Source organism: Bufo gargarizans, chromosome 1, assembly GCF_014858855.1.
Source record: "Bufo gargarizans isolate SCDJY-AF-19 chromosome 1, ASM1485885v1, whole genome shotgun sequence".
NCBI classification, from domain to species: Eukaryota; Metazoa; Chordata; class Amphibia; order Anura; family Bufonidae; genus Bufo; species Bufo gargarizans.
Window position 1 is genome coordinate 569,576,728 of NC_058080.1, and position 16,924 is coordinate 569,593,651.

Consider the following 16,924-nt stretch of genomic DNA (forward strand, 5'->3'; position numbering starts at 1 on the left):
ATACCCACGGTAAATGCAGGTGTCCCCCAATGAATTGAAGAGACACATTTTACGATGAGTACAAAAGGCTTAAGATAGGCCATCAATATTGGATTGGTGGGCTTCTACACTGCACACCTACATTGATTGGTTATCATTAGAACTAGCACTTTGAACAGAGCTGTTCTTCCCGCTTCAAAGTGCTTGTTACGGTAGCTGCTGAGAACAGCTGATCCCCACTGATTGGATATTGATGACCTATCCTGAGGACGGGTCATAAATATCTGGAGCCTGGAAAATCGCTCAACTTAAAGGGTTTGTCACAACCCTTTCCAAACTATGGATTCCTCTATTTTTGGGACGGCCAGTGCATTACATATCTGAATTTGGTTCCCTGCACCCTGTCTGCTCTCATTAAGTGTCCAGGGTGTCTCAAGCACATCTGCCCCCACCCATTACATCTATATGCAATTTTTCAGGTTTTGTTAGTAATTTTAGCAAAATGGCACAGCAGTAACAAAATTGGCTTCTTCGTAATGAGTTTTACAACTTGTTTTTGAAGTTACAGCTTATGACTTCTCTACCATAGTTGCCAACAGTCCCAAATTTACCCCAAAGTGATTGTTTCTTTGTGAACCTGGGGGCAAGGTTTAAATGTCTCTGAATATGTTGTCAACCATACACTACTTGTTTTGTACTTTACAAATACATTGCTGCAGTAACAAAACTGAAAATCCGATTCTCTAATGAATAATTTTGTATAGTAATTGATTGCTGCTTTAATGCTTGCTTTACGGACAGTTTTTTGTTTTTTACACTTTAATGTATCTTTAATGTGTTAAAAATGTAAGGCACCATAAAAAATAGTTAGTGGTATGTGGTAATGGAGACTGGACATATACTCTTGTGACCAATGTCTGCAATGAAACCATCTGAGCATAGGGCTTGTTTGTCTGCCATACTGTAATCCCATGCATTGACTGAAGGGACAACTGCAGAAAATATAGAATGGAGACTGAAATATTTTTATTTTTTTTTTATTTTTATATAACCGTTTCACAAACCTCCTTAGAAAAGACCTTTTGGCACATTTGACAGCTCTTCATACATGACTGGTGAATGGCAGGTTTGCTAAACTAAATGTTACTGTCACGGGTCTGACGCATAACAAATTTTGCGTTGTTTTCTCGGTCACTATAATGGGTGTGTTCTGTGAAAAAATGAGTCTATTGATATTTTTTTATCAAGCTACAAATTGGCTCAGGCTAGGTCAGTTTTTTCGACAGGAACCAGGCCCTTGAGATAATCACATTTCCATTACATGGGAGTATTTTTAAGGTAACTTCAACATGTACGGTACTAATAAGGAGTTGTCTGTAAATTGTTTTCCGCAGGAGCAGCACAAATTTTGTTTTAATCATGCTATGGGCAAGGCTAAGTACAGTTATAAAAAGAAAATATTGTATTATGTAGCATGATAAAAATAAATTTAGTTTAGGTTCCCTTTGGCTATTCCTAAATTAGGTAGTTAAAACCTTCCCCTTTTTGTTTCCACGGGCTAATGCACAGGCAGTGGCATACATAGAAGTAAGGGCCCCATAGCAAGGATCAAACCGGGTGCCCCCACACAGGACAGAAGTTTCTGCCTAAACCCTTTTCAATGACCCTTGGGCCATTTTTCCACTGCCTCATTTGTTAATAGTTGTCATTAGAGGGTAGAGTCCTGACCAAGTTTTCACCTCCAGTAGAAGGAGATAATCCCAACTAAGACTGGGCCCCATAGCAGTCCCATGGTCTGCCACTGTTGCAGTTATGCCCCTGTGCACAGGCATTAGCCGAATGCTCCCAATAATTCATTGATAATGGCATTTCACTACTGCAGGTGCTCATCGTACAGGTTCATTGTTTCTGGGCAAAGGATCCTTATTTACACAAGCCAATATGCTGCTCAAAAGCAATGATTTTGGATACCAAATTAAGGGTTCTTTCAAACTTGCGTTGTTCTGTTCCGGCATAGAGTTCCGTCGTCGGTGCTCTATGCCGGAAGAATTCTGATCAGGATTATCCCCATGCATTCTGAATGGAGAGAAATCCGTTCAGGATGCTTTAGGATGTCTTCAGTTCCGGACTGGAACGTTTTTTGGCCAGAGAAAATACCGCAGCATGCTGCGCTTTTGCTCCGGCCAAAAATCCTGAACACTTGCCGCAAGGCCGGATCCGGAATTAATGCCCATTGAAAGGCGTTAATCCAGATCCGGCCTTAAGCTAAACGTCGTTTCGGCGCATTACTGAATCCGACGTTTAGCTTTTTCTGAATGGTTACCATGGCTGCCAGGATGCTAAAGTCCTGTTTGCCATGGTAAAGTGTAGTGGGGAGCAGTATAGTTACCGTCCGTGCGGCTCCCGAGGCGCTTCAGAGTGACGTCAGGGTGTCCCACGCGCATGGATGACGTGATCGCATGGACACGTCATCCATGCGCATGGGGCGCTCTGACGTCATTCTGGAGCGCCCTGGGAGCCGCACGGGCAGTAAGTATACTGCTCCCCACTACTACTATGGCAACCAGGACTTTAATAGCGTCCTGGATGCCATAGTAACACTGAACGCATTTTGAAGACTGATCCGTCTTCAAATGCTTTCAATTCACTTGCGTTTTCCAGATCCGGCGTGTAATTCCCGCAAATGGCGTACACGACTGATCCGGACAACGCAAGTGTGAAAGAGCCCCAAGTATGCTTGCACCTGATTAAACAACAAGGTGTTCATTAATCGGGTGTGGCATATTTATATGGGGCAGTTATCTGGAATGAATGTTCCTATAAACATTCATTCCCAATATTTGGCCTGCACAGAAGAGCCTATCTAATCGCATTGTGGTGATGACCTTGTTTGAATCTGAATATGGCTCTACCTTCAAGCATCAGATATTTACTGTCAATGTTCTCTTAATCCCTCGCTGCTCCCGTGGTCTGTCCGTTACTGCAGCGGTCACATCATGCATCCATGTGATGTCTTATCAGTAGGCCTGGCGGCAGCACGGGAGTGGTAAGGAGATGGATGGATGTTTAGTTTATCATTTGCCTATTCTTGGCTACATTTTAAAAAAATCCCAAACCACCTCTTTAAAGTCACTGCCCACCTTTAACAATTGTCATTTATAGGTCCAAAAGTATGTGCTAGATTTCCAAATTCATAGCACTCATGTTTTTTGTGACACAAAGCTCCAAATCCACTGCATGCCTGCTCTGTTTCAGGGCTGTACAGACTGTAGATCACAATTCTTATCTGTGTGGCCCCCAACTGTTTCTGGTCCCCCTATATTTTGGGACTCCTCTTTGTTTTGCACTTGGGGAGAGACAGGACCGATGACTGCATATACACTTTTTTTTGTCTGTTGTGGTTTATCGGGTATGAGAAACACTGTTTTTGGTAACTGTAAAAAGTATTATACTGTCCAAGTTCTATTTGGCAGAGTGGATTTACAGTCTCGGGCCAGTTACTGTATCTTCAGCCTTGATTTGCCACATGCAGTTTTTAATTGTCAGTTTCTTCTCCCTTCCCCCTGAGCACTTTTTTTCATTATATTGGATATCTAGAAGACTAATGTGGGAACCTAATGCCAAGGGTTTTCCAGTAGTGGAGGAAACAGTCGGTGTGATCAGGACATTCTCCATGATATCAAAGATGAGACTGCTTTGCATTCTCTTACAACTATTTTGACCATGTAACAGATGCAGTCATGTTAGGCTACTTTCACACTGGCGTTTTGAATTCAGTTTCAGGGATCTCAAACGAGTCAAAGTGGATCAGTTCAGCCCCAATGCATTCTGAATGGATAAGGATCCATTCAGAAAGCATCAGTTTGCCTCCGTTCCGCCTCCATTCTGCTCTGGATGCGGACACCAAAACACTGCTTGCAATGTTTTGGTGTCCGCCTGGCGATGCAGAGCCAAACGGATCCGTCCTGACTTGCATGGAGTCAATGGGGATGGATCAGTTTTCACTGACAAAAATATGGTGCAATTGAAAACAGATCCGTCCCCCATTGACATTCAATGTAAATCAAGATGGATCCATTTTGACTTGGTTTTTTTTTTTTTTTTTTTTTTTTTTTTTATATAATAATGCAAACTGATCCATTCTGAACGGATACCAGCGTTTGCATTATAGGTGCGGATCCATCTGTGCAGATACCACTGGTTTCCTTGGAGGATTTGACCCTAGGACCCCTGCTTACCATTCTCCCCATGTTTGTGTGGGCTTGCTGTGGGTCCTTTTGGTTTCCTCTCGCACACCAAAGACATTCTGTTATGGCATCCGCTCAAGTAAAACACCCCTGCGAGACACCGCTGTGTGAATGAGAGCCAAGACCCGCTCTGGACAGCAGAGCCATGGAGCAGTAACATGATTGATAATGCTCAGTGCCTCTCTGATCTTTTTACTACAAAATCACAGTGACCACTTTCTCTCTGTGATTTTGTAGTAAAAAGGTCAGAGAGGCACAGAGCATTATCAATCATGTTAATGCTCCATGCTGCTGCTGTCCGCAGCGGGTCTTGGCTCTCATTAACACAGCGGATGTCATGCACGGCATACGCTCGTGTGAAACAGCCCTTTAGAGAACTTAGATTGTGAGCCCCATAAGGGTCCGCAAGCAATGATGTCTATAAATCGCTGTGGAATAGGCAAACGCTATATAACTAGTAAAATAAATAAAACTGTAAATTAAGTACATGGGCTTAATGTGCAGGCAGTTGTCGGGAACAAACTACTGTAGTTCCCGATTATTGCCTGATCTTCAGCGTATTTACATTCAGCAGTCATCTCTGCTACTATGATCACCTGTGCCCATACAGATTAATTGTTTTTAGGCAGCAGATTGCAGTTTACACAGGACAAACTGCTGATCAGAAATAATGATTTTGGTTGCAGCAACAGCTATGCTCTTACTAGATGAGTATTCACTTGCTAGTTCATCGGATGACCGGTGACACCGTTACAAAGGGCAATTATCTGGACTGTTCCCTCCCAATAATTGCCCTGATCATTTACCCATAGAAAGGGACTTTAACTAATGTAGCCGGTCTAATGTGTTTGATCTTTTCAGCTCACAGGGATCCCCATGAATTGTTCAATCAAGATGCAGCTCAGCTTACTAACAATGGGAGTCAGTGGCATTACGTAAGTATTTACTTAAGATTCATTTAAGAGCTAAACCAGGACATAACCCTTCTTCCCTCATTCATCATGAATGGGTGGAGCATTTTGTGCATGGCAAAGGCGTTTTCTTTAGCTTTGGTGACGTACCGGGTCTTTGTATGGGAATGCTAGGTGGAGACATCTGACTAGCAGTGAGCCCGGTGATGACATGTGCATTAATGGACGCTCTATTGCTGCCCTAGCCTGTAAAACAGCCTAGGGCAGCACTATAGACGGGCCATTTGTGCCAGTAATATCACTGGGGTCACTGCTAGGTGGCAGCGTCTGCCTAGCAGTGTAAAAATGTAAACCAAACAGCCCTTGCCTGCCCAATGCATTCTCCCCGTACAACTTGCAGGGCAAGTTGTACGTTCTGATGCCACCATTTAATATGGCATGCAATGTAGGAGGTGGAGAAACTCAATTCTTCCACCATTTTTCATTTTTTTTTACATAACCATATTCTGACCCCCTAGTGAATTTTTAATCACTTTTTTTCCCAGTTACGCCATTCGCCTATAGTGTGCAGACACTGCCACTGCTGCTGGGTTGCATTGTCGTTGTAACCCTGGAAACAAGCAGTGTATAATGTGATGAAAAATGAATCCAGCCAGCAAAGGAAGCATTGAGGACAAACAATACATTAGGCAGTGACTTGTATTAACTTTCTCTACATGATAAATGGAATTTTCTGAAGTGACACAACCCCTTTAAGAGACCATGCGGCTGGCAGACCAGAGAGAAGGAGGCTTGTTACCACTTTATCCATTCATATGGAGCAGTAGTGTTGTGGCAGAGCATCAACATGATCACTTATCATGCACCTTGGATTTAGCACGTTTTTACAGGACAAGTGAATCTATCCCTTGTTGCCCCAATGAAGCCATGTAAATGTTTAGCTTATTGGTGCCTGTATAGAGAAAAGAACATGAAATTTATAAGTAGGCTTTAGATTTCATGCATGATGCATCTGATTTCTCTTCCATGTTAAACACTGTGATGAATACCACCCCTCGTGTCCGCTGACGTCAACCACGTCGAGCTCACGAGACCTGGTATGATCACGGGGTCTACCAAAACGTGAAGTTACGCCCTCCAGAGGAGCACGTAAGGTCAGGCTGGTATAGTTTACACACACACCTCCTGTCCACGCGGGCACAGAGAGGCAACAAGCTGGAAGGGCCTTTTCACTGCCGCAGTGAAAACAGCCCACACTCAGCCCGGGTAACTGCCACCAGTTTCTCGTTTGATATAAGCCCGGTCCGCTAACGGGATTATATAGGGTCAGAAACCAACCCACGGTAGCTTATAACTAGGCCAAAACACGGACGTGGGGATTCGTGATCGAGATACAAGATAGCACAAGATTAAATTATAGATTTAATCGCTATAAGAGCACACTAGATATAACACACTATACACAGACAATATATATATACAGTGGTCTGAGGTTACAGATTACAGGGTATATGGTTACAATAGGATTAAGCAGAGTGAAAGTAAGTTACCAAGTATGATGAAAGTTCCTTGGCGATGTCCTGAACCGGAGGCCACACGAGGGGCTGTGATCTCCTGCTATTTCCTGGGTCCCTCTAAACACATGTGTAGCATGTGACCCCTCTTCAGAAAAAGACGCCGCCTACTTGCTGGCACCAGGCTTTTAACCTGTAGCTGGTCCATCCCCTCCCTGCCCCAGGGAGGGGTTAACTCCCCCTCTTCTGGGCTGACGGTGAATGACCCACAAAACCCTTTAGGGGTCATAGCTCCAGACCAGAGAGTCACAGGGAGATGGTTCTGGGACTAATGGACCGGCCTGGGTTCCGGCTACAATTAGAGCCCAAACCTGGTACCGGTAGGTGGCTTCTATGGGGAGATATGGGTATCTCCCTACCCCGACTGGGTACGAGTAAACAAAGACCATGGGACCGTACCTCGTGGCCACCGGGACACAAATATGTATCTGGTTTGCGCCTGCGATGGCCAGGTGATTCATAATTCCTTATGAGAGGTAGGTGCCAATATGTCTAGGAAATCTCATTGATCCAGGCCAAAGCAGATACCCCCTGCTGGGGTTTTTTCCTGCAGATTCAGGTGGCTCCCAACTGCTGCACAGAGGTGTGAACTTCTCCTTGAAGCTTGGACCCCCTGAGGGGTGTCTTCCTGGCCAACTGACATTCAGTTGGCTGGGGGGGGGGAGTGGAAACTTATTTGGCATGTACACAGAATTACAATCAGAGCTGGGGGCTTTGAAGCAGGGAAATCCTGTCGGCAAATGGGGGGTGTGAGGACATGGCTGACAGTAAATATTAATCCATATTCCTCACACCTCCCCCTTTTAGAGGGCGCCAGGGGGCAGCACATTCCTGTGTTCCCCCGTGCGCCCATCCGCGCCCTCCCTGGTGGTTAATGGCAAAGTGGTACGGCCGGAGAGCCAGGCTCCTGCGTACCAACCTCCCATTCGTTCCTGACCCAGGTGGTCACCTGGATTGAGCCTGACCCTGAGGCCACAATGGCTGGCATCAGACGGTACCATAAACGGCCGCGTGCAGTCGGCTGCCTGTAGTACCGGGAAGCTAGAAAGGGCATGCTCCAGCGCCTGGAAGGCCGTCTCACAGTCGTTGGTCAAATCGACTGCGGAGGGCAGCTTCTTCCTGGTGCGGTCCGTCAGGGGCCTCGCCAGGCTACCATAGTGGGGTGCGAACTCCCTATAGTACCCGGCGGAGCCCAGGAAGGATATCGCCTGGTGCTTGTCCCGGAGGGTGATCCAGGATGAGCTGGCATCCCCTCTCCCAGGTTCCTGTTCCGAGGCTTCCCTGCCTACCCGGGGCCCCTCACTTATGCCCAGCTGGCACTTTCCTGGCGTAAGGGTCAAGCCTGCCTGGCCGATCTGCCCGAGCATCTGCGCCAGATGCTCTCGGGGATCCTCCCATGTAGGACCGAAGACGGCAATGACCTCCAGGTACACAGCCGCGTACCCTTCAAGTCCCTTAAGCAGCTTGACCATCCGCTGAGAAGTGGCAGGGGCATACTCCATGCCCAAGGGCATCTTGGTGGACGCAGTCCTTCCATGCTTGTTTGCTAACATTTCCCGGAAGGGGTGGCCTTCTGGGAGGGCACCTGCCTCCCGTGCCTTCTGCCTTCCCCGGGCGTGGTCCAGGGTGACCAGGTGCATCCTGGCATTGAGCTGCTGGTGTGCGAGGTACGGTCCCTCCCAGGCCGCCTGAAGCTTAGTCTGAGGTACCGAAACCAGCATCCATGCCAGCGGACCCACGTGATGGGTCCTCTCACAAGCTAACTGGTCGTACCCCTGCTTCTGGACGGTCTGGGCCTGCCCCATACTGTCGCGCACCAACCGCGACAAGGCCGGCGCTTTTTCCTGGAAGCGCACGACACACTCGATGACCGATGCCCCAGGGGTGGCTAGGTCTCCACTCCAAGCCTCTGCCTTAGCGGCCCCTGGGTATCTGGTTACCGGAGTCTCATGCACAGCCCACAGAAATTCTGCCCTGTACGGATAGGATACCACAAATGGTCGGTCCCTAGGCCACGCCCCTGGTGAGCCCTGTGGGACCGTTTCCTGGCACAACCGACCTTGGTCCCAGACCGCCCTCTGGAGGTCTGAATCCAAGGGAGGCCGTGCCATATGCTCTGTGAGAGCTTTCAAGCTGGCGCTAGCCCCTAACGCCCCCTGAAACCCCTGGTGGGACGTGGTCAGAATGGATGAGACTGCCACGTCCCCTGCCAGTTCTACTAACTGCTGGTCCCTAGGCTACTCCTCCGGTGAGCCCTGCTGGACCGTGACCCGGCACAGCCTTCCTTGGTCCCAGACCACCTGCTTGAGGTCTGAGTCCGAGGGAGGCAGCGCCGCTTGCTCCCTGAGAGCGTTCAGGCTGGCGTCAGCCACTAACGCCACCTGAAACCCCTGACTGGACGTGGTCAGAATAGATGAGACTGCCACGTCCTCTGTCAGGTCCCTGGGACCTGTCTCTGGGCCTCCATCTGACTTGGCAGACACTTGGTCGGAAGGGGGAAAGCCATCAGACCCCTGAGGGGCCCCTAGGGCCCCAGCACTCCCACTGCGCGTGACAGCCGCTGCCACCGCTGGTAGTGCCTGCTTCCCCTCAACTCCCGACCAAGTCGCCAGTCCAGGCGGACTAACCTGGCCCCCTGACATCCCAGTGGTGGAGGAACACTGCACTGAGGCTTCACCTGGCAGTCCCACTTCTCCTGGGACAGCCCTGACCTCATTTGCATCCTCCCCCCCTGCAGCTGTCTGCCCCCTGCTTGTCCCCCCAGTCACCACACTGGAGGACAACAGGTCCCAGCATGCTTGCTGGCTACATCCTGGGGCTTCAGCCCAGCTGACAGGAATGACCCCCTCCCCACTGAGGGGAGAGGCACACATTACATCCCCCACATCCCCATCAACATGCATAATAGGTACATTCACAGTATTATCCGGGGGGGACATTGCATCACATTCTGGGGAATCGGACCCTGGGGCGTCAGCGGCCACATACTTAGACACAAGCCGCCCCAGGTCCGTCCCCAGCAAAACACTGGCAGGGATATTTGCGGATACCCCCACCTCCCTTACTCCTCGACTGGCACCCCAGTCCAGATAAACCTTGGCGACGGGCAGCGCCGGGTCCACTCCTCCAATCCCGGAGACAGTGAGGGATCTCCCGGGCAGTAAATCATGGGGTGTCACCAGTTCAGGTCGTACCAGTGTCATTTCAGCGCCGGTGTCTCTAAGTCCCATGGCCACAGCCTGGCCCACGGTGACCGGTTGAACATTGTCAAGGGACCTCCCACCACCCCCACCCACACACAACACAGTGGACGGTTTCCGGGTTGATGACTGGGACGGATCCCTCGGGCGCTGGGGACACATGGCTTGGAAGTGTCCTGGCTGCTTACACAGGTGACAAAGTCGGGGTTCCCCCACCGACGTGGAAAGTGCAGCAGGGGCCGGTGCCCACTTGGGCCTAGGGGCAGGGGTAGCAGGTGCAGCGTGCGTCTTACCCCCTCTCCAGCCGACAGGTTTCCGGGCCTCTGAAGTCCTGTTGTTGGTGTATTCATCGGCCAGGGCTGCGGTTGCGGAGGCCCCCTTTGGCTTCCGGTCACGGAGGTACTGCTGGAGATCCTCTGGGCAGTTCCACAAGAACTGTTCTGTGGCGATGAGCTCCTTCAGCTGCTGGACGGTGGAGAGCTCCAATCCTGTGGTCCATTGGTCGACCGCTCTCAGCAAGGCCCGCATGTGATCGGCCCAGCTCTGGGTAGAACCCCGGTGCAAATTCCTGAGCCTTTTCCGGTACGACTCAGGGGTTAAGTTATACTGCCTGACCAGAGCCTGTTTGATGTCCTCATAGCTCAGGATGGTCTCGCTGGGCAGGTACCCGAAGATTTCAAGGGCTTTTCCCCTGAGCCGTGGCGTGAGGAATCTGACCCACTGGTCCTCTGGCAGTTGGTATTGATGGCAGGCTGTCTCAAATGCCAACAAAAAGGTGTCCAGGTCCCCATCTTTGTCCAGTAGGGGAAAGTCCTCCGCCCGCAGTTTGGGAATCCGGACCTCTGGAGACTCACATTGGGCTGGGGAGGGCTGCTGGAATTGAAGCTTCAGCTGGAGCATTTGTAGCTGGTGCTCACGCTCGGCCTGGGCTCGCTCGCGACGTTCTGCAGCCTCTGCTCGCTCGCGACGCTCTGCAGCCTCTGCTCGCTCGCGACGCTCTGCAGCCTCTGCTTGCTCGCGACGCTCTGCAGCCGCCAGTAGGAGCTCAGAGGCTGCCTGGTCTCCAGCCTGGAGACGGTCCATGGCAGCTTGTAGGAGAGCAGCTGAGCCAGCTTGGCTGGGGGGAGGGGCAGGTGGAGCGAGGCCCGCCGCGGACCTCACCTCTGGCGACTGGCTCCTTGGGGAGCTTTGGTTGTGCTCCCCCTCGCCTTCCACCTCTTCTCCGCCCCCATTTAAAGCATCAGCCATCTCCTTCGATTTGCTCCTTGTGATACTGGCCGTCATTGCAACGGATGGTCACTGACACCACTGCAACCTGATGCACACACACCTTATTGTATCTGCCCTCAGACAGTCTAGTGTTGAACTGATCTTAAGACTCCAGCAGCAAGAGCTACTGCTGGTCGTCTTTAGTGTCTGGAAGTATGGGTCTCACACTCACAAACACTAGTATCTCGATCCCACTTTGCTGCCACCAATATGTGATGAATACCACCCCTCGTGTCCGCTGACGTCAACCACGTCGAGCTCACGAGACCTGGTATGATCACGGGGTCTACCAAAACGTGAAGTTACGCCCTCCAGAGGAGCACGTAAGGTCAGGCTGGTATAGTTTACACACACACCTCCTGTCCACGCGGGCACAGAGAGGCAACAAGCTGGAAGGGCCTTTTCACTGCCGCAGTGAAAACAGCCCACACTCAGCCCGGGTAACTGCCACCAGTTTCTCGTTTGATATAAGCCCGGTCCGCTAACGGGATTATATAGGGTCAGAAACCAACCCACGGTAGCTTATAACTAGGCCAAAACACGGACGTGGGGATTCGTGATCGAGATACAAGATAGCACAAGATTAAATTATAGATTTAATCGCTATAAGAGCACACTAGATATAACACACTATACACAGACAATATATATACAGTGGTCTGAGGTTACAGATTACAGGGTATATGGTTACAATAGGATTAAGCAGAGTGAAAGTAAGTTACCAAGTATGATGAAAGTTCCTTGGCGATGTCCTGAACCGGAGGCCACACGAGGGGCTGTGATCTCCTGCTATTTCCTGGGTCCCTCTAAACACATGTGTAGCATGTGACCCCTCTTCAGAAAAAGACGCTGCCTACTTGCTGGCACCAGGCTTTTAACCTGTAGCTGGTCCATCCCCTCCCTGCCCCAGGGAGGGGTTAACTCCCCCTCTTCTGGGCTGACGGTGAATGACCCACAAAACCCTTTAGGGGTCATAGCTCCAGACCAGAGAGTCACAGGGAGATGGTTCTGGGACTAATGGACCGGCCTGGGTTCCGGCTACAATTAGAGCCCAAACCTGGTACCGGTAGGTGGCTTCTATGGGGAGATATGGGTATCTCCCTACCCCGACTGGGTACGAGTAAACAAAGACCATGGGACCGTACCTCGTGGCCACCGGGACACAAATATGTATCCGGTTTGCGCCTGCGATGGCCAGGTGATTCATAATTCCTTATGAGAGGTAGGTGCCAATATGTCTAGGAAATCTCATTGATCCAGGCCAAAGCAGATACCCCCTGCTGGGGTTTTTTTCCTGCAGATTCAGGTGGCTCCCAACTGCTGCACAGAGGTGTGAACTTCTCCTTGAAGCTTGGACCCCCTGAGGGGTGTCTTCCTGGCCAACTGACATTCAGTTGGCTGGGGGGGGGGGAGTGGAAACTTATTTGGCATGTACACAGAATTACAATCAGAGCTGGGGGCTTTGAAGCAGGGAAATCCTGTCAGCAAATGGGGGGTGTGAGGACATGGCTGACAGTAAATATTAATCCATATTCCTCACAAACACCATATAGTTAGTGTGTGTATGTGTATGTATATATGTATATATATTTTTTTTGCAAACATATGAAATAATATTGTAAATTGTTATTTGTAGGCAAATTGGGAACATTAAGCCTGTAATCTTTCCAATTCTGTGGTTTTCAGAGGTAAGTTCCCCCACCCCCTATAATGAGCATTTCTACTGAATGGAAATATATGCTCATGGTGATGTTTGTGGTGTGATGTGACTGTTGATCTTTTTGCATCTTGAAATTTATATAGTGTGTGTGTGTGTGTGTGTGTGTGTGTGTATATATATGTGTGTGTATATATATATATATATATATATATATATATATATATATATATATATATATATATATATATATATATATATATATATATATATAAAAATTATTATTTAAAAATGTTAAGTTCAGAATTTTTTATTTTGGTTGGGTGTGTGTGTTCTTTTAATTTCTTTTCTCCTCTTGTGCACCATTTTATAAAAGTCAAGTCTAAATATCTTCTGGTCTGGACATGTTTTAGGTCAGAGGTGAATGACATCCCAGTTTATATATTTTGTGTTGCTTCCTACAGAGTGGATATCTAGATGGTCCAGTGTATCATACATATTATAACACCCTGATTGTGCTCCCTGCTGTACTTGACTACCTGCAATACATCTTCATTGCTCTGGGTCTCTTCTTTATACTGGTTTCAGCGGTTCTTGCATTTGCAAGAAAGGTAAGAAACTTCAAGTATATCAGTCTTGAGTTAGAAGATCTGTTTTCCTGACCATCCTTCAGACAGCTGGTAAATTTAATGCCATGAAGTTGTCGGTCTCTGAATTTCTCTGGTAGGTTCACATTGCTCATGCAGTTCTGCATTTTATTTTTATTTTTAAATTGCTTCTTGCCTAGATATCAGATGATGGGATTAGTGGCCACTATGAAAAGTTTTTCTTTAAAGTTTGACTTTGTGGATAGTCAGAAAGAAAAATGACCGGTCTGGTCAATTTAGTGTAGTTGGTTTGTAGAGAACTGTAGCTTTTTCGTATAAGAAAAAAGCAGCCCTGCATCAGACTTTAGTTGAAATGTTTGAATTCCAGAAGAAAGCAGCTTTCGCTTGGAATCTGTGAATGGCCAGTTTAACACACTGTGGCCTATAATGGCTGCACTGGTTGAACATCCCCTCCTGTTTCCTGCTATCCAATTAATAATCGTTTTATTTAGTGCCACCATATTCCACAGCAGTTTAAAATTCAGACGGTACATTTACAGATCAAAATGGACATCACAGGTTTAATGGCAAGTATACAATTAAAACACTAGACGTGAGGGCCCTGCTCACAAGAATTTACAGTCTTGGGATATGAAGGATTTTAGTGTTTCAGCTATCTTTCTACTAAATATAGTAGTGCAGACAGAGCTGCATGAGCTAGTGCATTGAATGTGGGGATTTCTGGAAGAAGGTGACATTTGTTTCTGAAAAAAAAGGATGGGGTGTGGGGGTAAACTGGGAAGAGTCAGTTTATGGACCCTAATAAGCCTGCCCGTTTGGCACATTTAAAGCTAAGTAAGTTGCGGATTAACCTGATTGGAATGCACTGCCCCGGACAGACAGCTGGTGTGGATCGAGGAAAGTTGAAGACTGGAGTAAGGTTCAGATTATGAGGATGTTAGTCTTGGGTCATTGGCAGAATGGGAGGGATGTAGGGAGGTGCAGCCCTCTGGAGAGCTTTGTGGGTGAGAAGTTTGAACTGTATGAAACATATTCCATAATCGCAAATATAGATAGTAGTTGTTCTGCTGGGACAACCCCTTTAAGTTAGAAAAGGAACCTCAAAAGATAAACTAGGAACAAAACATAGAGAACAAATGTATATATTGTTTAAAAATGTCATCTTTCAGTCATCATGTTGTCTGAATTATGTTATTTCCTTCCTCTGCATGTTGTTTTCCCACTTATATGTATACCTTTTGTATGTGATTTTTGTATTGGCTTCTACTGCACCGCATCATGCGTGTTTTTTGTTCTTTTCCCTACCACTATACTAAATGTACTAACTTTTGTTTTCCATCAAGTGAAAATGAATTATGCAAAAATTGAGCCTTAACCCCTTCCCAAATTTGGTCATGGCACTAATTTTGTTCAGAACAAACTAACAGCTATAGATCATATTGAAAATCTATCTGATCTGCTGTACAGGAGTGATGGAAATTAGTAAACACATTTTCTTTTTTTTTTTTTTGCCAGTGGTTTGCCGGCATTACCTGGTTTAATAATTTTGTCTACTTTGAAGCCACAAAACATCTCAATACACTTACATAAACTGAGGACTTTGAAATATTGTTAAATTTTTTTTTTTCTGTCATTGTGTTAGCCATAATATTGCCCCCACCCCCAATTTACTAATATAGTTTCTGCTCATCTAAAACATGAGCAGTCTATTATATCAGAATCCACCTTTAATGTAAAGTACAGTCTGCCATTTGTAATGTGATGGATTTATTAATAATCCAGTTAACCCCCTTTGTGGGTTTCCACATTGTAACATTTTATAGCTAACCTTTTTGTCTTCTGCCCTTCATTCTATATGACAAACTAGCCTAATTATTTTTTAGGAAAAATTCTGCTTATTTTGGCGTAGTAATAAAAAGCTTGATGAAAATTATGATATCACTAAAGCCCAAAAAGAAAAGTTGACTGCTTCTAATGGAACTGTGGTACTGGAAGCCAAATTATAGGTGCGTACAAGGTAAACAAAATGTGTGAAGGTGGTTTTTTTTTTTTTTTGTTTTATACATTTAAGGAAAAAAGGTTTTCTATTATGTGTTTTAGTACATTTATGCTTCTCACAAAAGGGTATTTAGCACTAATATTTAATGCTAATCTAGATTAGTGTACTGCATGCTTCACAACTAGGGAATACTCACACTTTTTGCATGGTTACATTTTTTTAATTTATTTTAATCCTTTAGCCAGTGGGGATTATTTTGTTTCTGCAGTTGCTAACCACTTTTCATTAGAACCCCTATCAAAATAACAATTTATGTACATATTCCTATACTACTGTTGAATTGGCACGATATGTCTGTCTGTGTACAATGGATTATTTTTGTTAATGGAGAGGAAAAGGGACACACGACTTCTTTTTCAAATCTACTAAAAATGTTGGATGTGAGGGTTTGCTTAAAATGAATTATACTAACATATTAAATCTAATACTAATAATTATATTGTCACATTTGCTTATGTTCCATGGTCTAGGTTGTGGTGTTTTGTGATTCCCATAATGTTTTATAGTCCTATACTTCATAACCCACCACCATCCTCTTGTTATACATTGCATATAACCATGGAGTCAGTTGTTTAGCTCCACATTGTTGTAATCGAGATTTATCCAAAGAGTACTTTAGAAAATTCTTACATTTTACTGTTGGCATCTATTGTTTCAGATAAGAACTATGAGACAAAGTTAGGGGATGTTCACATGATGGATTTTGAAAACTAATTTTTTGTACTGTTTGCATTTTTTTTTTTCTTGTTTTTACCGGTGATTGTTTAATACAAATCTGCGTTTTTCCGATCAATGTTTTTGCTACAGATCCGCACCACAAAAACGCACATAAAATTGCATGGACTAAGGGTACTTTCACACTTGCGTTGTTGGATTCCGGAAGCCAGTTCCGTTGCCTTAACTTCCTGCCGGTTCCGGTAATCTGTATGCAAATGGATACCATTTGTAGACTGATCCTGATGCGGATCAGTCTCACAAATGCATTGCAATATGTGATCCAGCTCTAGGGTTGTCATCCCGGGAAAAAAATGATCCAGTATTTCTTCATTTTTTGAAAGTATGCACAGACCGCAAAACCAGATCAGTTTTGCCGGAACACTTGGGGCCGGATCTGGCATTAATGCATTTCAATGTAAAATAATGTCAGATCCGGCATTCCAGCAAGTGTTATGGAATTTTGGACTGAGAAAATACAGTGGCATGCTGTGGTATTTTCTCTGTCCAAAAACCGTACATTTACTGAACTAAAGACAACCTGATGCATACTGAACGGATTGCTCTCCATTCAGTATGCATTAGCATAAAACTGATCAGTTTTTTTTTTTCCGGTATCGAGCCCCTAGGACGGAACTCAATACCGGAAACGTTAACACCAGTGTGTTGGAGCTGTTTTTTTTCCATTTATTTCAATGGGAGATTC

General features: G+C 46.3%; 1 protein-coding gene across 3 annotated transcripts in view; it reads left to right on the forward strand.

The window, feature by feature from the left end:
* The window catches only part of SCARB1 (scavenger receptor class B member 1), a 96,508-nt gene that overhangs the window by 68,854 nt on the left and 10,730 nt on the right, over window positions 1-16,924 (forward strand). Inside the window, exons 9-12 of one of the 3 annotated variants that reach the window (XM_044275654.1) lie at window positions 5,088-5,161; window positions 12,817-12,868; window positions 13,302-13,448; window positions 15,329-15,462. In XM_044275654.1, coding sequence (XP_044131589.1) covers window positions 5,088-5,161; window positions 12,817-12,868; window positions 13,302-13,448; window positions 15,329-15,451 — 396 coding nt within the window. In that variant the 3' untranslated portion in view covers window positions 15,452-15,462. The remainder of the gene's footprint in view (window positions 1-5,087; window positions 5,162-12,816; window positions 12,869-13,301; window positions 13,449-15,328; window positions 15,463-16,924) is intronic. The other 2 variants (XM_044275653.1, XM_044275655.1) reach the window with 2 other exon arrangements.